The sequence below is a fragment of the Ovis canadensis genome, chromosome 4 (assembly GCF_042477335.2).
Source record: "Ovis canadensis isolate MfBH-ARS-UI-01 breed Bighorn chromosome 4, ARS-UI_OviCan_v2, whole genome shotgun sequence".
Lineage (NCBI taxonomy): Eukaryota > Metazoa > Chordata > Mammalia > Artiodactyla > Bovidae > Ovis > Ovis canadensis.
Window position 1 is genome coordinate 27940200 of NC_091248.1, and position 23756 is coordinate 27963955.

At 44.3% G+C, this 23756-nt stretch overlaps 1 protein-coding gene across 1 annotated transcript in view; it reads right to left on the bottom strand.

The window, feature by feature from the left end:
- The window catches only part of SLC25A13 (solute carrier family 25 member 13), a 237518-nt gene that overhangs the window by 54096 nt on the left and 159666 nt on the right, over nucleotides 1-23756 (bottom strand). The window contains exons 13-14 of the mRNA XM_069587464.1: nucleotides 11294-11346; nucleotides 9887-9967 (exon numbers count right to left, since the gene is read on the bottom strand). Coding sequence (XP_069443565.1) covers nucleotides 9887-9967; nucleotides 11294-11346 — 134 coding nt within the window. The remainder of the gene's footprint in view (nucleotides 1-9886; nucleotides 9968-11293; nucleotides 11347-23756) is intronic.

Sequence of the window (23756 nt, forward strand, 5' to 3'; positions counted from 1 at the left end):
TTTAATATGGTTATTTTTTAAATGAAAAATCACAATCATATGTTGAAAAACAGAAAACCTTTATCATATGATCTTGACTAAAATACGTATGTTTGATACAATTTTTGTTCGTAAAAATATGAAAGTTATTTTAAATAATCTAAAGTTTATGAAACAAGGATAATTTAATTCACTATAATCTTGCTGGAAGTCATCTATTAAACTATTATTATAAATTACCATGGTGGGGGGAAGCTTACAACATGGTTTTGTATTTTCAGGGGTATGCAAAAAGTCTCCTAGAGATACTCCAAATAAAAACAATAATGAAATGTAACTAGCTGTTAGATTTTCATTAAACTATAAATAAATTGTAATGTAAGTATTAAAACCAAAGCATCATTATAACACGTAATAAATCTTGCTCCTTGACATGTGACACAGCAGCAATCTCACAGAAATTCAATTTAATGATTGAGTCCTGTATCAGTCTGTATTTCTAAGTAGGATATGTGTCCCTGCACAGAGGAATTAGAATTCTGCCTTCAGAACACTATACCATGAGGCCACATCTCCACAGAAAACCCTGGGAAGAGAATGATCACAGAAGACTTAAGTCCAAGTGAGACCCTCTGACGACCGGCTCTGATTGCCAGGACACATGTGTTCATTACATGAGGCAATTTTCTCCCTGGTTTGAGATGACTGACTGGAAGGGATTCCACGCTCAGTCATAAGGAGTCAGGCTTTGGGTATATTTTATGACAGAAGTACCTACACTGTTAGTCACAGGATACTTACAGAACTCAAACTAAGAACCAAAATGGTGCAGCAAGCGCTTGAACACAGTTATAAATACTTGAAACAAACAGGTTTGTCAAGCAAAGGCATGAATATCTGGCATGTCATGGGCTTCCCTGGAGGCTCAGATGATGAAAAATCTGCCTGCAATGCCGAAGACTCGGGTTCAATCCCTGGGTCAGGAAGATCCCCTGGAGAAGGGAATGGCAACTCACTCCAGTACTCTTGCCTGGAGAATCCCAAGGACAGAGAAGTCTGGCAGGCTTCAATCCAAGGGATAACAAAGAGTCGGATACGACTGACTGACTCACACACACACACACACACACACACACACACACACACACACACACACACACACACACACAGGTGCTCTACGACCAAGCACACAAGTTGAGGCTTGTCAGTCAAATTTCCTCTCAAAAAATTAAATGAAAAACAAAACAAAATTAAGCAATTAGCTAGAGCTGAGGATAATAATAAGTTGCAGGTCAAAATGTAAACTGAGAGACCAGATGGCCAGCAAAAATATGAAAGGAATTCTTGGAGAAGTGAACACCGTGAGGAAGAGAAGATGGCTCACAGAAGTCAAGAGATGCACGGAACACCGACAGCACACATGCTGGCACGGATGCCAAGCGGCCTTGCTGGCATGATGCAAAACGGCACAGCCGCTTTGGAGAGCAGTTAGGAGGTTCCTTCAAAACGAAACACGGTCTCACAGTGAAGATTCGACAGTCGCACTCTTTGGTATTTACCCAAAGGAGTTGAAACTTTATGTTTGCAACAAAAACCTGGCTCAAGGATGTTTACAGCAGTTTTACTTGCAACCGCCAAAATGTGTAAGAAACCAAGACGCCCCTCGGTAGGACAGACAACCTATGACACACTCAAAGGAATACTGTCGCTGTTCCGATGCCAAGTCATGCCTGCCTCTTTCGTGACCCCATGGACTGGCAGGCCACCAGGCTCCTCTGTCTGTGGGATTTCCCAGGCAAGAATACTGGAGTGGGCTGCCGTTTCCTTCCCCAGGGGATCTTCAAGACCCAGGGATCGAAGGCAGATCTTCTGTTTGGCAGGTGAATTCTTTACCACTGGGCCATTAGGGAAGCCCTGTGAAAGACATGGAACCTCAAACGCACATTACTAAGTGAAAAGAGTCAATCTGGAGAGACTACAAAACTGCATGGTTCCAACCATAAGACATTCTGGAAAAGGTAAAACTATGGAGACAGCAAAAACACCAATGGCTGCTAGGGGTGGGGCAGGGAGGAAAACATGGATGGATAGATGGAGCACAGATTTTCGGGGCAGTGAAAACACTCTGCATGATATTACAGTGACGGGTATATGTCATTATACATTTGTCCAAAGCCACAGAATCCATGACACCACGAATGACCCCTAATGTAAACTATGCACTCTGAAGGACTAATGTGTCGACGTAGTTTCATCGGTTGTAACAAACGCACCACTCCGGTGGGGATGTTGATCATGGGGAGGCTATGCAGGTATGTGGGCAGGGGGTACACGGGGAATCTTTGTATCTTTTTCTCAATCTTGTGAATCTAAAACTGCTCTTAAAAAAGCAAAGCCTTGCAGCTGATTCACTTCACTGTACAGTAGAAACTAACGCAAACATTGCAAAGGAATTATATTCCAATAAGAAAAAAGGAAAGTCTTTTGAAACTATGCAGAGATGCAAAGTCACTGTGAGAGAGACCAAGAAGCCACAGAGAAAGCAGAGAGAGTAGCCCACTTCAATTCTCAAGAGCCCTTGATTTCATGTATACCTTCAATGGAAACTTTGACTGAGTTACTCCTTTTTCAGTGGGCTTCTGCTCCCTGCAACCAAGAGTGCTGTGGACCAGGAATGGGTTCTGGAATCACCAACAGGTCTTTGGAGAAGACATGCGATTAACTACAAAGCCTTCATAAAGTGCAGGGCAATGAGGATGCTCCTGTCCCATGACACTGCTAACTGAACCCTCCAGTGACAGTTTAAAGATTCTTTGCCATCATTCTCATTCACTCAGAGACTGAGTCTAACTTCTCTCCTCCTGAAGCTGAACTGGCAGAGCGCTTGTCTGACCAACAGAATGCAGCAAAATGCTATTGAAAGCTAGGCCATACGAAGTTTTGCAGTTTCTACCCAGTACCCTTAGAATGCTTGTTTTGGGGAAGCATTCTCTTAGAATCAAGCTGCCAAGGTTTGAAAAACTCAAGCTACAGTGAGGAACCTAGCAGGTGCTCTGGAGAAGAGCCCCAGACACTCCCGGGCCAGAGTAAGCACCAGCCACATGCGGGAGCCATCCTGGCTGTCCAGTACAGCCTTCAGACGATGCCAGCCCAGCTGCTGTCTGCCCGTCACCACACGGAGATCACAGGCAAGAACTGCCCCAGTGCACCCAGTCAGCCCACAGAACTGGGAGAAAGAGTCGTCAACTGCTGTTTGAAGCCACTACTGTTTCAGGATGACTTGTTACACAACAATAGATAGCCAGAACCTCCTTCCTCCACAGTGATGGAGAAACACTGACATCATTCCTGTTAGGAAGAAGAGCAGGAGTCGGGACAGTAAGGCAGGTGGGGAGCTTGTGCACCACTCCAGTGGATGGAACTATCACCAGCCATACCGAGCAAAGTCAAGCCAGAAAAAGAAACAGTATATTAACACATATATATGGAATCTAGAAAATGGTACTGATGAACTGTTTTGAGGGAAGGAATGGAGACACAGAAGCAGAGAATGGAAGGACTTGTGGACACAGTGGGAGAGGGAGCGAGTGGGATGAACGGGGAAGTACAATAGACACATATTCACTATCACATATAAGATGGAGGGCTGGGCAGAAGACGCTGGGCAGCACAGGGAGCCCGGTCTGGCGCCCTGTGATGACCCAGAGGGATGCAACAGGTGAAGGGAGGGAAGCTCCAGAGGGAGGGGATATATGTATAACTATGACTGATTCCTGTTGTATGGCAGAAACCAACACAACACTGTAAAAATTAAAAAAAAAAAGAAATAAAAAAATATACCATTCCAACTATATTTATGCAAAATCCTATAAATCCACACATCTGTAAGATAGACTTACTGTATGCCAGCCACACGACAGCATTTGAAAATAATATTTGCATTTACTATTCTTTTCTTCCAAGCAAAGCACACAGTTGCACTAGTAAGAAAATACGCGAAGGTGCCAGTACAGGAATCTCTGGGTCTGTGTTCCTGTTGCACTGGGTCAGAACCAAGCATCCAAAAGCAAACACTGACCTAGCTTAGGGACACACTCAGATGGCACAGTAAGTATAAAGAGCAGGTGTGGGAATGAAAAACACCAATTTCAGGGTAGGTTTATCTCTCGGGAGATGGGGGAGCTATTGGGACAGGTATATGTGGGCTTCTGGCTGCATTTGTCAAGTTTGACATCTTAAGTGGTAGGCACATAGGTGTCTGTGTCTTTTAATTTTTCTAAACCATAAAAACTAATTGCAATTGAATGTAAAGCAAAAAAAAAAGTTATAAAAACATCCCTTAAAAATGGTATTTTGATACACAGCTATACACACAGGCATAAAAACATCATGTATGTGGAAATTACCACAGTAATGGGAATATCGGCAACAATATTAGGGTCATACTTACTTCTGGGGGTGAGCAATTAACTTACTGAACAGAGACGTATTAATACATCTTTTGTTACTTAGTATTGACAGTAGATATTTCAATATTCACTTACATAATAAATCAAATGGCCATAAGCATTAATTTCTGCAAAAATCCCCCAGTCAACAGTGTGTTGAGATTGCTCCTCATGTCATGTTTTTCCACGAGCATATTCTCACCAATCCCTTTCAGAACCAATGATGTGAACACATCAACTATTTCTTTCTCTTAAAACGAATATAAACTCCCATAAGCATTAGATAGATTCACACATACACACACACACACACAAACGTACATGTATATATCTTGATGGAAAAATTACCAATGGCATTTTTCAAAGAACTAGAACAAAACATCTTAAAAGTTGTATGCAGACACAAAAGACCCCAAAGAGACAAAGCAATCTTAAGACTTAAGAAAAAGGGAGCTGGAGGAATCAGGCTCCCTGAATTCAGACTATACTACAAAGCGACAGTCATCAAAAATGTATGGTACTGGCACAAAAACAGATCAACGGAACATGATAGAAAGCTCAGAAATAAACCCACATACCTACGGTCAATTAATTTATGTCAAAGGAGGCAAGATTACACAGTGAAGGAAAGACAATCTCTTTAAGAAATGGTGCTGGGAAAACTGGACAGTTACATGTGAAAAATGAAATAAAACATTCTTTAACAACATACACAAAAATAAACTCAATATGGATTAAAGACCTAAATGTAGGATCAGATATTATAAAATTCTTAGAGAAAAACATAGGGGCAAAACATTTTTTGACATAAACTGCAATATCTTTTTTGCAGTTTCCATTACTATCTTTCCATTACTCCTACAGTAGTGGGAAACAAAACAAAAAAACCCAAATGGGATCTAATGAAACTCAGAAGTTTTTGCATAGCAAAGGATCCATAAACCAAAGACAACCCACAAAATAGGGGAAAATATCTGCAAATGATGTAGCAAATGAGGGATTAATCTCCAAAATTCACAAACTGCTCATGTGTCTCAACATCAAAAACGGCCAAACAATCCAATCAAAAGATGGGCAGAAGATCTAAATAAGATATTTCTCCAAAGAAGACACACAGATGATCAACAGGCACATGAATAGATGCTCAACATTGCTAGTTATCAGAGAAATGCAAATCAAAACTATGAGATACCACCTCATATCAGTCAGAATGGCCATCACCAAAAAAAAAAAAAAAAAAAAATCTACAGACAATAAATGTTAGAGAAGACATGGAGAAAAGGGAGCCCTCCTACACTGCTGGTAGGAATGTACATTGGTACAGCCACTATGGAGAACAGTATGGAAGTTCCTCAAAAAACTAAAAACAGACCTAACATATGACCTAACAATCCCACACTGTGCATATCCAGAGGAAAACATGGTTTGAAAGAATACGTGCACCACGATGCTCACTGAAGCACTATCCACAACAGCCAGGACACGGAGGCAACCGGCATGCCCAGCGACAGAAGATGTGCATACGCACCGCGGAATACTGCTCAGCCATGAAAAAGAGTGAAATGATGCCATCTGCAGCAACACCGATGGGCCTAGAGATCATCATTCGAAGTGAAGTTAAGCCACATAAAGACAAACACCGTAAGACAATGCTCACATCCAAAATCTTTTAAAAACGCTGATACAGATAAACTTATTCACAAAACAGAGATGCAGTAGGAAATGGCAACCCACTCCAGCGTTCTTGCCTGGAGGATTCCATGGACAGAGGAACCTGGCAGGCTACAGTCCATGGGGTTGTGGAGAGCAGACTCGACTAAGTGACTGAGTGCTCAGGCACACAGCAAAGAGAAACAGACTCATGGACTTAGAGAACAAACTTACAGTCAACTGGGTGGGGGGGACGGAGAATGAATTTGAGATCAACATGAACACCCTGCTATTTTTAAAACAAATAACCAACAGGACCTACTGTGTAGAACAGGGAGCTTTGCTCAATAGTCTGTAATAACCTAAATTGGAAAAGAATTTTAAAAAGAATACATACATGTATATATATAACTGAATTACTTTGCTGTACACCTAAAACGTAACACTGTTAATCAACTGTACTTCAATATAAAATAAAATTTTTTTTAAAAGAAAGAAAAATACTGTGGACCCATTATGCTCAGTAGCATTTAACTCTTCGTGACTCCATGGACTGTAGCCTGCCAGACTCCTCTGTCCATGGGATTCTCCAGGCAAGAATACTGGAGCATGTTGCCATTTCTTCCTTCAGGGGATCTTCCCAACTCAGGGATTTAACTGGTGTTGCCTGCATCTCCTATGCTGGCAGGCAGATTCCTTACCACTGAGGCACCAGGGAAGCCCATTGTCAAAGGACTACTGTTCAAGAGTATATTTGCTTGTCTTTCCAAAAATTACTGCAGAATACTATTAAATTTTATTGGTATGCGATAATTTTTACTAAATACAAGCTTTATAGGATGGAGGTTTATCCTTTTTTGACATTTTTTCCCAGTGAATATCATTTCATTTCTTTTCATTTCAATGTAGATTTTCAGGCCAAGTAGATTAGACTGCTAATCTAATGATGCCATGACGGAACCATTTGTGTCTCCTTTTCAGACAGCCTTAAGATCAGAAGATCAAAAGCCAAAGACCCCAGTGCCTTCAGGATTTCAAGCCTCTATTCCACTACAACAGGCACATAAGACTCACTTGAACTGAGGACTATAACCTATAGACCACATGGCACGGTATATGTTATTTTTTCTTAAACCAGCAGCAACACTGCAATCACAACAACATACTCAGAGATGACATGTCAGGTTTAAAGTCACTGGGAACCTAACTGGAGATGGGTAGCAGCAACAGGTCCTCTGTCCTCTGCCCCATATCCTGAGAGCCACCACCATTGCTGACCGTGCTGACCGTGCTGACCGTGACCACCCCAGAGCGGTCTCCCTCCTGGACTGAGCTCCCGACTCAGGAGGGGAAGAAAGGATGGAAGAAACAGATTGAATTATCTTAAAAATTAACGAATGAGACCTATTTTATTCTCTCTCCTCCAACCCTTTCCTTCAAATTTACTATCATTTCTGTTGTTTTCCTGATACGTATCTTATAAAACAAGCCTTAGTTTAGCTAGGAGACAGTTAAGGTTAGGAGACAAGGACCTCCTTGCCTCTTACCCTTGTTTTTGTACAAAACAGACTACAAACCAACCACACACACAAAAACCATCTTCAAAGAAACCAGAATTTGGGGTTATAAGTGCAAAAGCCAGCCATGTATGCTAATCCTCTCTAATAATAAAGCAAGGTGAGCTCCCGTGGCTGGGCGATGCCTGGGTGAACTAAGGGGAACTGCCCATGCGACACCATCTTTTAAGCTCTCTGTTGTCCAGGCTGGCCAGCAAGGCAGAAGCACTCTCACAGGACCCTCTAAGGGGGCATGTGACGGGCTCTGAGGATGGGGACAAGGCCACCAGGGCCTGCAGAGAAAGACGCGGCTGCTTACTTCCAAAACACACGCTGAATGCAACCAGCCACCCACTCCTCAGAGATCTAAAGGAGCTGGATTGTTTGCCACCTACAGGATTGCTTACCTGAAAAATAAACTCCTACTTCTTAAAGCAGTGGCATGGGGGAAGGAGGGGCAAGACGAATCAAAACAGGAGACTTGAAACACGGAGGACCACTGTCTCCCCAACCTTTGAGATGAAGGATGGCAAACCTCATTTCGCAGATATTTTAAGTAGCTGTAAAGCCCCAGTGGCTCCAATTTTAAGCCTGTGTTTAGATCAGGTTTGCAAAGGGGCTGCACCACTTTACAATAACTAGGCACCACGTCTGATGCCAGTCGGTGCTTTGTATTTGAAATGGGCGACCACAAACGAAAAAACAAGACCACCTACGGCAGACGATACGTGCCACGACCAATCTCCTTGGCACCCAGGCCTGTGTGTGGGCAAAATGCTTTCATAAAAAGAAAATAAAGCTCAAGATTATTGCCAAAAATCTTGAGTAGTATCACATAGTTAGTTTTCCACTTTAAATTCTTACAGAGATATATAATCATGTCTTTTCAGCAAGTTTAAAACCTGACTTAAAAAAAAACCAAAAACCTACCTGACCTACTGAAACGGCCTGTTCTCTCGGGCCCCTGGTAGCAGCCTTGAGGATACACTAAATATAGCCCATGGTTATGCCTACTGAAAATTAGAAAACCTAGTTATTCAACTGGAAGCTAGAATTGTTTTAAAGGAATACTTACTGGCAAAAGCCATGTCTGCAACTCCTCATATTCTTTTTGATTATTATTGTGTGTCCTTTTCACTCAGGACATTAAAGGCTCCCTTTTTCCATCCTCAATGCTCCTAAAGTTACAGGACAAGGGGCTCTTACCTGGCCGTCTCTGACAGGTCAGTGATCAAACAGAAAGAGTCAAGCCGGAGCCAAATTCCGTCCCCCTCTTAAGAATCACCAGAGGCTAGGACTCTGTCGCCCCTGCTACACTCAGGGAACCCCATTCAATGTTAGGACAATAAGCCCTCTCCAGACAAAGGTTTAATATTCTCGGGTGTTTTCCCAACTTCTAAACTCAATGACTTTTCAAGAAAAGATCATTTTATGATCACCAATTCCTGCACAGAACAAGCGAATTTTTAAAAAAAATTAAAAAGTGATCTCGTCTTTTGTATAAGAAACACAGGTTTAGATGGAAAATATACCCATATTTATTGCCCCAGTGATCAAAGACCGTTTACTTAACCAAACTTATCTTTAAATAGCACCCGTCTTTGTAGAAGAGTTTAACTTACTTAAGGTATTTACATTCTCATGAACAAACCCGTATGTGAACTAAAAAAAGACACGATGTTTTGCCGAGCTCAGGAACAAGACGCAGATCGCTCGTCCACATAAAGAAATACTCATTCCAAGCGTTTCTGACAATGCAGAGCGCACTCAGCCCATCACCCCCCACCTCCTTCTCCCGGAAGCACGGGGAGCGCCTTGAAGACCTGCTGGCATGTGTGAAGTAAAGCAAAGCAGAGGGCTATGGCTGCTGGCTTCAAACTACAAATTCCAGTGCCTGACCCAGCAGAGGGTGCCGTAGGAGAGACTGCACAAAAAATAAAACTCCAGGAAAGGTCAGCAAAGATGTGCTCAAAGGCCAAACACTTCTGCCACAGACGACTTCTACTGCAGAACGAGCTGCAAGCAATGGCGGATTTAACAGGCATGACTCAACAGGCAGTAAGACCAGAGACGTTTACCCCTTCCACCTCAGGAACGGCTGCCTGTCTAGGAAACGCCAGGGTGCCCTAGGAGACAGTGCCCTTGAGCAGGATCTGTGGGGAACAGAAGCCTTAGTCCACACTTGGGTAGCATGGTAGGGCTATGCACATGAAACAAGTCTCTTCAGTGTTGAGATCGGCAAAAGGTACTTACACATCCTCCGGCAAGAATTTCTGCTGCCAGTGGGACTGAGCCATCTTTGCGCATAAATTTATCCCTCACAAAATCATTCACCTTGAAGAAAAATATTTAGAAAAGCTGATAAAAAATACAGAGACAGTCATCAAACACACATATACAACTGTACATAAATGTTATTTTTTTTTCAGTGTTTTGGAGTAATCATAAACTAAATAAAAGAACGATCTTAAGAGCTTGCTCTTGATCTCATATATGTCGTTTTTGAAAGCTAGAATATATAGACATGCATTCCTGATGTTTGGGGGAGAAAATAAATTAAGAGAGGTGGTTTAACAAGCCTAATTCATGTATGTCTGCAATTACCATAGCATAGAAAGAGAGACATATTAACAAGAGACACAATTAAAACATACATTCTATAACTTAAAAACTTCTGGAAGATTTGATTAAAAATCACTTTCAAGTCTTCTAACAGGATTTAATCTCAACAGCTTCATCACTGAAACACATTTAGCTGACCAGATCTTTCATCGTGGTGGAAACTCAGCATCTCAGACATTTCTCAAGGATTCTCAAAGAACATCAAGAGCGTTAACTAATTAAGAACAATATTCTCAAAATGGTGTACACCACAAGCAATTTTAAGGATCAATCAGAAGATTAGCTGTCCCACCAGTCACATCGGAAGATGATAAAAGGACCATTTCAGCACCAACACTACACAGCCCAATACAGAGGGAAGGTTTAACTCTCTGGGGCTTTATGACCTTAGTGATGAAAATGTGATCACTGACCCGTTCCAGAAATCCGTACTAACTACTTACCACCTGTCAGATAGGAGTCAGGCACTGGAAAACCAATCTGATGGAGCACCAACTTCAACCAGAAATCAGACTGCTCAACCTGTTGCTCTGGCGAATGTTACACAATACACCTTGAACACAAATTACTTGTGTACTTGAGTGATATGTTCTGGAGTCAGAAAAAAACTGCTTTTGGATTCTAGCTTTCCCACAGATGAAGTGTGCAAATGCAGGCAAATACTTCACCCTCGTGGGCCTCACTCTCCGTATCTGTAAACTGTATGCGGTGTGCTCGAGATGAAAGCAACCACAGGTAAACCGTGAAAGCACCTAGTACAGTCAGCACTGAAGGGAATTTCGCTGCTGCCGCTGCCCCTGCTATGATGATGATAATGGTGACAACCACCAAAAATCTTGTTCAAATACATTATCACATTTTCAGATGTTCAGTGATACCTCGGGGAATAATAAAAGCTGTGCGTGGTGAGTGCCCTACATTCAAATCAGTTAGCGCCTCCTAGGAAACACAGACCTGCTATTTCACGTGAGAAGCTCTGCTAGATTCCTGAATATGTGCAAACTACCTTCATCAGAAGCATCAAATCAAAAGACTTACTGTAAGTTTTATGGCCTTCTCTGGGGCGACTCCCAATAACTGTGGCAACAGACCTGAGAAACAACGAAAAGTAGAAGCATATTAAATAAATTAACATTGACTAAACATGTCAACAGCTCTAAAGAAGGGATCACCGTGTAAAAACCAGGGCGATCTGGGCTGCAATTTTCTGTTCTTACCTTTGATGAGAATACTCGAAACGGACTGTTTAGGTACTAATGTCTGAGAGCCAGGTCTGAGCAAATTCCCACTCACATTTTAGATCGTTTGCACGTTGGGTAAGTCAACAGTGTCGGTGAATCAGGAAATCTCATTATTCACAAATTTGCTCTTTTCCCTCCCACCTCTTAAACAAGTGGACTTTAGTCAATATATTCTTTTTTTAAAAATACTTTTCTCATCTCCCCACCCTGCTCCCTCACTACCCACAGTTCAGCCATTTATACCCTTAGCAACTAGGACTTGGTGACGAGCACCAGACAGACAAGGTTCCTGCTCTGACCAGGGTCAGATGGAAGGAGGGGAGAGGCCTTCCTGCAATAGTGACAGTTACTGGGAAGCAGGCATTTCAGGGAGGGGAGCACACGGGGCAAAGTCAGCAGAGCGGGAATAAGTCTGTTGTGCTCAAGACATGAAGGGGCACATCAGCGTGCCCTCTTGGACAAGGCGGGCACTGGGAGACACAGCTGGGGCCAGGGGCAGGAGCCACACCCAAACCAGGACCCGGGCTTGATAACCTGCAAGTTGGGAGAGAAGGTTTTCCATCTGGAGGAGAGTGATGCGCTAACGCACACTGTTGAATGACTGCTCTTGCTCCTGTGGAGACAAGGCATATTGGTGTGCATTGCACTGATGTGTGTGGGTGTGAGTGTGTGCGTGCGGAGAGAGGGGACTGTGAGAGACAACCGTCTGACTGCTAGCGCTTGGCTTTTTTAGTACCGAAAAACTACCTGGTGGAAATGAAGACGGCTGTAGAGAGTAACAGGATGCGGGTGGAGAGGGAGGAGCTCGGGCCTGAGCAGTCAGCGGCAGTGGGAATCAATCAGCGCCCAGGGCTCCCCAGGCGGTTCAGTGGTAAAGAAGCAGGCCTACCAGCACAGGAGATGCAGGTTCAGTCCCTGGGTCAGGACAATCCCCCGGGCAAGGGCCTGGCAACTCGCTCCAGTACTCCTGCCCGGGGAACCTCATGGACAGGGGAGACTGCAGTGCTTCAGGCCGTGGGGTCTCAGAGTCAGACACGGCCGCGTGACTCAACAATGGTAAGAATCAAAACACGAGGAGGAGGTGTGGTCTCTGACAGGAAAGGGCCACTTCTAGGAAAGGTGGTTATGACAGTAGTGGACCTACCTATCTGAGCTAAAACTAAGTTATCTTTTCATCTGTTCTAAGAAAATAAAGTCAAAAGACAGATGCTTTTCCTTGGAAACCCAAGGGTCAGAATATATTGTTCCCGGGCCATGCTGCTATACTTGGGAGGGGCTTCATGGTGTCATCCTTCACCAGTGAGCTCGCTTTCCTAATTCGCTATATAAAAAGCTCTGCTTCCAGCCTCTTTGGAGAGACCAGCTCTGGCCACACCATCTTCTTAAAGGAACAGTCTACAACCAAGTCTCTAGCACCAGGGCTGTGTGCATCCAGTCTGCAGATGTATTTTGCTGAGTAGCACAGGTTTGAAACCTAATTTGAGCTTATTTTAAAGATAAATAGATGTCCGGATGGACGACTGGACTGATGGACTGACTGGGTAATGATCTGACAACTCTGGGCTTCCTTCTGACATTATAGCAATCTATCTCCCTTTGGGGGAGGCTCCACCCTTTAGACAGGACCCAAGCATCAATTCAGCAAGGTCCCTACCACACCCTAATGCCAGCATGGCAATAAGGGCAAGTATTGCTCATCATTTTTCATGCTCTGTTGATATCCTCACACTAGAGAAGACATCTCTCTGTGCTGAGGCTCTGCAAAAAGGGGAGAAACTAAAGCACTAATGAAACCAAGACAGCTTCATGTCTTAGGAAAATTGAGGAAAGTTCATTTCATTGTAAAAATAAATGACAAGGATGCTGATGCTAATCAAAACGTTCTCTAAAAACACAGCTAACATACTGTTTACTCTATGTCAGGGGTCATTTTTAGCACTTTACTAACTCTTTAATCCTTAATCCCTGCAGAGAGGAAACTGAGGCATACAGAGATTGAGTCATTTGTTCTAAATTGTGCAGATGATAGATAGTGAGATTGGGATTCAAGTCTAAGCCCTCTCCCTCAAGAGTCTATGCCTTTAGACAACACCCAACTCTGCTGGATGGCATCACAGACTCAACGGACATGAGTCTGAGCAAGCTCCAGGAGTTGGTGATGGACAGGGAAGCCTGGTGTGCTGTAGTCCATGGGGTCACAAAGAGTCAGACATGACTGGGCAACTGAACTAACTCTGTCGTATGCCTAATATGTGGAGAGGGAAATAGCAACCCACTCCAGTGTTCTTGCCTGGAGAATCCCAGGGACGGCGGAGCCTGATGGGCTGCCGTCTATGCGGTCGCACGGAGTCAGACACGACTGAAGCGACTTAGCAGCAGCAGCAGCAGCAGCAGCATGCCTAATATGCAAACGTGTATGTGCCCTTCCATATCCGGCCTCATTTGTTCACTTACATAACTAACCTGCCTGGACCCTATAATTATTTGGGTTTGCAGCATCTTCTCTAGCCAGCCACGTTTGAGCCTCCAGGGCTACAGCTGATTGGAGAAGGCACCGAAAGACAAATAACCGATGAGTTCAGCAACTGGACCTGGCACCGCAAGCAGAGCCACGGAGTCCAGAATCCTTCTCCCAGGAGCATGACAGAGTCATCAGAGGTGGCAGTGTTGCTGAGTTGCTAAGTTGTGTCCATCTCTATGATCCCATGGACTGCAATGTGCCAGCCTTCCCTGTCTTTCACTATTTCCTGGAATTTGCTCAAACTCATGTCCATCTGAGTCTAGGATGCCATCCGACCATCTCACCCTCTGTTGCCCCCTTCTCCTCTTGCCCTCAATCTTTCCCAGCATCAGGGTCTTTTCCAATGAGCTGCTTCTTCACATCAGGTGGCTAAAGTGTTAGAGTTTCAGCATCAGTCCTTATAATGAATATTCAGGGTTGATTTTCTATAGGATTGACTGGTTTTACCTCCTTGCAGTTCAAGGGACTCTCAAAAGCATCTTCTCCAGCACGACAATTCAATAGCATCAATTCTTTGGCACTCAGCTTTCTTTATGGTCCAACTCTCACATCCATACATGACCACTGGAGAAAGCACTGCTCTGACTATATGGACCTTTGTTGGCAAAGCAATGTTTCTGCTTTTTAATACTCTGTCTAGGTTTGTCATAGCTTTGCTTCCAAGGAGCATGTGTCTTTTAATTTCATGGCTGCAGTCACCGTCCACAGTGACTTTGGAGCCCAAGAAAATAAAATCTGTCACTGTTTCCACTTTTTCCCCTCTTATTTGCCATGAAGTTACAGGACCAGATGTCATGATCCTCATTTTTTGAATGCTGAGTTTTAAGTCAGCCTTTTCACCTCCTCTTTCACCCTCATCAAGGGGCTTTTTAATTCCTAAGAGGTGAGGAGCCAGCTAACACAGAGGCACAAGCTGAGAAGATGCCACGTGGCATAGGAAAAGTGGCCAGTCGAAGCCACGTATGTGTGAGTGCCAGAAGGAAGTAGAGACTATGATAGGAAAGGAAGTGGCCTGGCAGGGAGGAGAAACGTGCCACAAATAGAATACGGACGCCAGAGAGAACACACAGGCTGGAAGGGTGCCCCGATGGGAGAGTTGCCCTCACCCAGCTTCTGGTCCCACTGGGGCCAGATTCCAGTGAAACTCCTGCCCTGGGATCCCTGTGAGTGCTTGGTTTCCCTTCTCCCTCATGAACTCTTACGGAATGTTCCCATATGCTCTTGCTAGCTTGAGTATGGCCATGCTCTTTTTAATCTAAATGAACCGAAACAGCACAGAAAATGTGAACATGGAACCATCTGGGCAAAGCAAGCACTCTTATTCAAAGTGAGAATTTCCTCCTCCTGAACTATACTCACTTATTAGTCCTTTACTTACACCATGAGATAATATCTATGAGGGAAAAAAGCACTATTATTACTTTATGAAAACACAACATTCATTTCTACCAGTAAAATTCAGGCATAAGCCATTTAAACTACATCGTAACATTCACAATTTCCATTCTACTCTCTACATTGAGGTCAAGTACGGAAATGTTTAGTTAAATATTTACTTGCTGGATGTATTTTTCTCATCATTAAATTGCAGACCAAAACCATGGATGGGTTGATGGCACTGTGATTTGCGCGATGATCTCGTCTCCAGCACTACCCTGTGACAGTCTTTTTAAATGACTAATGAAAAACAGCCCACACAGCCAAATGACTACAGCGTTAGATACAATCACTCCAGCCAGCCTTTTAAGCGACCGAGATTTGTCTTTCTCACTATAAATTTAGTAATGCCCTGTGAACAGCAGAGACCAAAACAAAACAATAGAGAAAACCCTGCATTTAAGACTAAATATAGGGCGGCAAATATTTATTTGTTCAGCAAACATTTACCAAATGCTCTCTGTGCCTGGTACTGGAAGAAACTAGGTTGAAATAGTAAGATCTGCGGCGTCCCCTGGAGCCAGCGTCAGTTTAGAGAAAGAGGGAGACCCAGGTGTCTGTGTGTGCCAGAGAGGACACAGCCCCTAAAAACAGAGTGTTGGATACCACAGCCCTGGGGCACCAAAGAGCTCTGGGAACATGGTGGAGAGAACCAGCTATTCTGCCTGCAGGGTGGAGCAGGGCCTCAGAGAGGAGGCACTGGGCGTGATTCTTTAAGGACAAGCAGAGGTTCACTGGAGGAGAGAGACACGAGTAGGATGGAGAGCCAGGCGGCCTGGGCAGAGAGAACAGACTGTGAGAAGGCACCCAAATCTCACGTTCACAAGTTCACGGCACAGGCAGGGCCGGGGCGAGGTCACAGACCTCGCAAACACACAATGGTAGTAGAGGTCATTCAACGAATCAACAACAGTGGAGATCATGACGGTGTCGGGGGCACTTATTACACGCCACACACGACTGTGTGCTGTATGGGAATCAACATATGAAACCCACGCCACAGAAAGTGAAAGTGTCAGTCACTCAGTCGTGTCCCACTCTTTGCGACCCCACGGACTGTAGCTCGCCAGGCCCCTCTGTCCATGGAATTCTCCAGGCAGGAATACTGGAGTGGGCTGCCATTCCCATCTCCAGGGGATCTTCCTGACCCAGGGATTCAACTCAGGTCTACGGCATCGCAGGCAGATTCCTTACTATCTGAACCACCAGGAAAGCCCCAATATGAAACCCACACCACGGAAAGTGTTGGTCACTCAGTCGTGTCCAACTCTTTGCAACCCCATGGACTGTAACCCACTAGACTCCTCTGTCCATGGGATTCTCCAGGCAGGAATACTGGAGTGGGTTGCATGCCCTTTTTCAGGGGATCTTCCCCACTCAGGCACTGAACCCCAGGTCTCCTTACCGTCCTTATCTCCAGGCAGACTCCTTACCATCTGAGCCACAAGGAAAGCCCCAATATGAAACGCACACCACTCAGCAGCAAAACTCGGCGCATGTCATTTTTATCCCATCAACGGATGAGGAAACTGAGGCAGACTTCCAGAAGCCGGCCCAGGGTCACTCAGCCGGCATGTGGGGCACTGGAGTTCAACCCAGGCAGTCTGGCTCTCGGGGGTGCTCCTGAACAAGTACACTGTGCTGTTTCTCCAAGGGCCACGTGAAGGGGCTTGGGAAAAAGTCTGGGTGGCTTTTAAAGAGGAAACTTCGAAAAGAAAGAGAGTTCTGGAGGCAGGTGAAGGACAGATGGTAAGGGCAGAGACCCAAGGCAGGAAGAATAATTGGGAGGTTAAGGTAATTTAATATTAGGCCCTGAGTTTCACTGTATAAAATGAGTAACTTAATCCAGTAAGAATAAAACCAAAGTACAAATCCCTTCCTAAGACCTAGGCCAGATGCTGGCACTCAGGGAGGCACTGGATCAGTATCATTCTTGTGGTGGTGACCTTGGGAATCAAGGGTGGCTGCGAATGGCAGTCTGAGAGCCAGCAGAGATGTGGGCCTTGACGCCATCAGTCGTGGCCAAACGCCCTCTGGGAGGGGTCCTGATCTGCAGGACAAGGGAAGCCAGAGAGCTGGGGATTTCAACAACCTCCTGATTCCCTGACCTCAGAAAGAGGAAGAGTGATGTGGCTGGGTAATGCCTAAAACAGCCAGTCTGGTGAAGGCGGCTCAACACGATCACACTGAAGTTTAAAGCACATGTGTGTCTGACAGCTGGATAACTCAGCAGAAAAATGAGGCTTCTAATACAAGATGTTTCTGTTGGATTCTGGAAATTCATTTTAACCATTAGAAACAGAGAATGCATGTGTGTGTTGTTTCTGACTTGTCAAAACAGCAGTCTGTTTTCCAACTGCCTCAAATGAAATTTATTAGTGTGGTTAGTTTTCTAATCTTCTCATTTCAGTTCAGCTCCATCAGCACATGTGGCAATCTTCCTTGGCAAACTTTACCAGAAGGCCGCTAATGCGAGAAAAGATTTACAGGGTACAGTATTAATATAGTATTTTGTCTTCAGATTTCATGGGGTTGAGATATAAATCACACTATCCCCTCGGATCCCCGTCCTTTATGCAACTCGATGAGAAAGGACTGAGCAAAAGATGTGGAGGCTAAGCCCACACTACGAACCTCAACTGCAGGCTTTACACAGAACCCCCAAAAGGAAGTTTCTGAGAACAGTATGCTGACCAGAGGGCTACTGAGCTGCAGTTTTTACTTAAAAACTTTTTTAGAAATATATAATTCCAGAATCTCAGGGTGAGAAGGGACTATGAGAGAAACTCATTAATAACAGTGGCATGATTAAAGCTACCTGTTCCCAATGGCTTGGCAACAAAATGAATGGCTTGGAGCATTAGGGCCGTGGAGGTTGACAAACCAGGACCAAGGAATCCTAGGTCTGCCCTGCTCTCATGCTGAGTGATCTCGGGGACGTTATCCTTTGATCTCTTAAGTTCCTCATTAGTAAGCCAAGGAGGCTAATTACGACTCACTGGTTTATTATGATAATGATATGAGTAACTGTATATAAAGAGCCAGACACTGTTCACAGCCTAGACTGTGTATTCCGAAAAGGTCACGTTTCTCTCCACCTATCTGTTCATGGCATATTCTTGATTCTCCTCTTGCCTCTAAGAGGCAATTCATCCTGAATAGTGCTCACAGTCAAGCATGAGGAAAGCATGGCAGTATAGGAATTAGGGGCGTATGGCAGGAGTATAATGCTCTTCCCCATGGCTATGCCCCAAGCTCAGAAGCACTGACAGTGTCCAGCAGCACCATGTACTTTAGCAAAGGTGAGGAAGCAGTACAGACATGACACCACATCTTCAGCTAGACTTTTAGCTAAAATAAAATGCCTTGGCTCAGAACTTAAACAGTTCTCAACCTCCGATGATAAGCAACTTTTTACCATGTAATTTCTCCTGAGGGGCAGAAGAGCCAGGTGATTAACAGCATGGAGTCTGAAGCCAGGCTGTTGGGTTTGAATTCTGACTCTTGTTATTTAGTAGCTGTGCAGTTGTGATTAAGTTACCCCCACCTCCCCGAACCTCAGTTTCCACATCTGTAGAATGGGGATAAGCACAGCACCATGCACACGGGGCAGTCCTGAAGATGCAACAATACACACAAAACCCTCGGAAGCATATCAGCACACAGTAAGCCCTCTAGATGTGTGTTTCGGTTGTTGTTCTTTATGCTCCTCATCGTCACCATCCTCCCCCTCCTTCAGGGAAACTGGCTCTAAAAGGCTGAGCAGTGTCTCCCCAGTCCCTCACAACGTGGTGCCTGTGTTGAATGTGGCCCCACTCCGCCTCTCAAAACAAGGCTCTCTGCCCCTCAATGCTCATTTTGCTCCTGTTCACCCTAGTGGACTTACTGCTCCAACCTCCTTCTCTGGTCTACAAAGGCATTTCTTCCAGCCCAGAATGTTCTGCAATGCTTCTCTGAGCGCCAGCTTGCACTGGGCTAGCAGGCTGCATGGCTGGGCCCTTTCCCACTGCACAGAAGGGAGAAGGCACTGGCCGGCAGAGGCGAACTGCAGGTTACGACCTGGTGAACAAGTGGGAATCAGGGCGCAGCTGGGGAACGAGGCTCAGAGAAAGCAGTGGGTCAGGGGCTGGACTGACAGTCCAACCACTATAAGCGTCACACGGCGGGTGTCCCAACAGATCACTCTGGACAAGACATGGAGGAGCACAGATGATGCAGGGCCATGACAAGGGAGAAATCTCATCACATCACCTCTGTATCAGCTCGGACAAAAAACAAGTTCCAAAGTGACCGGCCCAACCTGGAGAAAGGTGGCTTAGAGCATGTCAGGTGGGGCGGAAGGCAGGCGGGGCAGAGCCAGGCTGCAGGGCCGGTAGACGATGCTAATGCAGAAAATACTCCTATTGCTGCGGCCGGAGCCACATCCAGTGCCCCGTTATCTAATTTCAACCCCGAGGCGACCCCTCCGAGGTTAAATTCTTAGCCTCCTGACCTCTTCACGGAGGTCCCTCTACTTGCTCCCATCTTCCCAGAGAGCCTGCCTTGCTTTCAACATCAGATTAACCTTTATTCTGGAGCTATCAGCGCCCTGCGCACCCTGCCTCACGGCTTTTATTCCTGCTCCTATTTCCGTGGCCTTCTCTCTTCACTTGTTTAAGCTTTCTTCCCTCCTCCCTTCCCCTGTGTCTGTCTGTTTTTGATTCACACAGCCCCCAGGCATGAGGCACCCCCCCACACCCCCACCAACTACACTATCCCCTTTCATGGCCCTTCTTGAAATCCAGTTTTCCACCGGCTCTTGGGGTGTCACCCCAAGGCAAGTGTATGGTGGAGCAGGGCACATGGCAGATATTAAGATTTAAATGCTTGCTTGTCTGGGTCAGATGCTTTTGTTCAAAATGTCAAGAACCATCTGCTATTTTAGCTAAGGCTAGGGATGGCTTTGGGAGACTGGGTGTTAAAGCACAGAGGGATGATATTGTCATGGTCTAGAAAAAGCATGGTTCCTGTGAGTCCTCCCTGGGAACTTCCTAAGAGATCACTGGGAAGAAGAACCGTACCGTCCCTCCTTGAGTTTTTCACTCTGGTATATAAGCAACTTTCGAGGTCCTGGTTATCTTTTCTTCTATCTAAACTTTCTGGGTGCTGAGATTTTGTCTATTGCCCTTGTTTCAGCCTCAGCAATGGCAATGAAAAGTGGAAGTGTTAGTTGCTCAGTCGTGTCTGACTCTTAATGACCCCATGGACAGTAGCCTGCCAGGCTCCTCTGACAACGGAATTCTTTAGGCAAGAATACTGGAGTGGGTAGCCATTCCCTTCTCCAGGAGATCTTTCCAACCCAAGAATCGAACCTGGGTTTCCTGCATTGCAGGCAGATTCTTTACCATCTGAGCTACCAGGGAAGCCCTAGGAAAGGCAGTAGCTAGCTATAAATGATCATCCTCGAGGCCTGGAACTAATTTGTTCGCTAATTAATCTTCTCTTCTCCAGGCTCTGCCTAGTTTCCTCTTTCCCAATTTTCCAAGCTCCTCACTGTTCTCCATCAGGCCCTCTCCAGCTTCTGATGATCCACTCCCATCCACCCCAGTGGCGAGTCGCCATCACCTGTCTCCCCTTTGAAAGCTCTGTGCTCATGGTAGAGTTTTGGAGATTTGATTACCCAGCTCAGGAACTGTCCAAGCTTTCTGTTCATTTTTGTTTGATTTCCTACAACCAAATATCTGCTTTTTGATCTAGTCACAACTTATCGCCCTAAACGAAAATGTGCAGAAACTGGCCAAGAAAATGAGGAGCAAAACAAACCATTCTGCACTCGTGAGAAGTGCTGGTGGACACTATGAGTCAGCACAGTGCACAGACTGTGGTTTGTGCCAAGACGCCTGCCTTCTTGTAGGACCTCCAACTGCTTTATTTTGGTGATAGGATTTTTGGACTTATTTTTATCCACAAGGATTAAAGAAGGGATCTCACTGTGGGTCCACATAATTTGGAGCCTCCCCTCTATAGAACCACGAGCCACATCCAGGAGACCTAGCTTAAACTAGCTGTCCAACCACACCTCCTTCTAGAATGCAAACATATCAAAAACTTCCTGAGATATCACCACATCATCCTCTAGATGTCACCTTGAGAACATTCCAGGATGGAAGATGACTGCTTTTGCAGCACACAGACAACCTGAAATAGATACATTTAAAACTCTGCAAGCCTGGTCCATGGGCTGATTAAAAAACATCTTCTTTTTTTTTTTTCTTGCTAATTGCCTCAAAGACTAAGTAGTACTCCAAATTAAGTTTAAATCATAAAATTATCTAATTTCCTTTTCTGGCAGATTTTCCTCTTTTCCCCGGCAAAAGCAGAAGTAAAAAACTAAAACCTTCCTTTAAGAAGTATTTTTCCTGAATCCATCCTTTTCCCCATGGCCTTCCCTCCCCAAAACATTTTCCAGTTTCTAAGGGTACTCATGTCATTACTTGAAGCATCTGAGGGAGGAGAGTGTGACAAAAATTTTAAGGCAGAAATTAGTTATCTGCTGCGATTCATGGAGCTGCAAAGAGTTGGACACGACTGGGCAACTGAACTGAACTGGAACGTTAAGAGCATTTAATTATGGATGATCACCCAATCAATCGTTTCTCTTTAATAAGCCACGTCTACAGCCGGCCAATAACTGATTCATCTGGTCATGCGGTTGATTCAAATCAAATGAGCTGTCAGGTAATTCATTAAGGATTTTAAACACCTCGGTGCATTAAATCAATCTGGAGACTGGGGAGGAAACAGAGGAAGACTTTTACAAGTGACTTCAGGGAGATTTGGATTATCTTGGGTGTTATTTCCTGTGATACAGATATACTTAGCCTAGGGGGCCTGAATTTCAAAAACTACAGGCCTAGAAAAATCAATTAATTTTCCTGTAAAGAAAAGTAGTCTGTATTACAGAGAATGGTTGCAGGGTCAGTCTCATAGGAAGGGGATCTTTCTAAGGGGATCTTTTCTAACCACCAAACTTACTCCCAAAGTTAAGAGGCTCTGATGGACAAAGAAGCTGGGAAGTGCACAGAAATATGGGGAGAGGACCTCACCAACTCACAACACTAGAAGCCCTTGGACTCAGCATCCATGGAAGACAACACGAACAGTCCCCAGAGCTACTTTATCGGTAGCCTCCCTGATTATGATCAGATAACTTCCAGGACCACAAGCGATGCTGGCAACTGACAGAGAAAAGCACAGGGGAAAACAACTCGTGCTGAAAGCGTTCTTTAACAATAACAATCACTCGTGGAGTTCCACAAGAAGTACTTCTAAATACAAAACAGCTCCCTTTAGAATCCTGTGTTCTCACTGTAAGAAGGAAAAAGAGAGAGATGCTATATACTTTTTCTCCAAATATACACAAAGATAATTTTAAAACAGGGGAGAGAACTTACTTATGCAATATCCCCAAATTATCCTCCTCAGGAAATATTAGCAATTATATATGTCCTGCTGCAGAAAAATTACATGTTAAGCAAAATTCCACAATAGGAAAAAATAGGCTCAATATTTTGAAACATGTTTATAAATTAGAGATGTACTCTGCCATCTTTTCAAGTATTGCTAGGTAGAGTGTGCACAGCAGCATTTCTAAATTCTCAAAATTAAAATTTAACTATTTTCCCCTGGAATATTAAATTTTTAAGCAATAGAATTACATTGAATAAGAAATTCATAGTCAAAGAATCACATGTGGGTGATTATAGCTTGATTTTGTATACAAAAGTTAGAATACGGATTCTCAGAAATAGTTGGGGTTTTTCTGTTTCTCTTATCATTTTTTTGCTGGTAATGACAGTTTCCCATTTTCATCTGATCCTTCTCTTATTCAATGATAAGCATTTACAAATATGCAGTTACATATAATTATTAATCAATGATTATGTGCAAGGCACAAAAGGGAATTAGTCCCCAGCCAATCAAGAATAGGAATAATTCATTTATGAAGATTATAAACACTTTTTCAAAAACGCTGTCAATCACCTCTTTGCTCTCAAGATCCAAATTACAAAACAGAAACTAAAAAAGTTTTACAGTACATCTTTTGTTCTAAAATTATCAACTAGAAGAGATAAGGAGTCAGGGAGAAATGAACGTAGGTGACTCCCAGCACTCCGCTCCTTATATTCACGCTCTACTCATCACTTCTGACAAGAGAACCCCTTAGGGATCAGGCACCTCACACAGGCTAGATAAATGGCTCTTTCTAGCAAGAAAAACGATGAGGAGTCGCCTCTTTGGTGTTCAAAGGGAGTCTCCATGT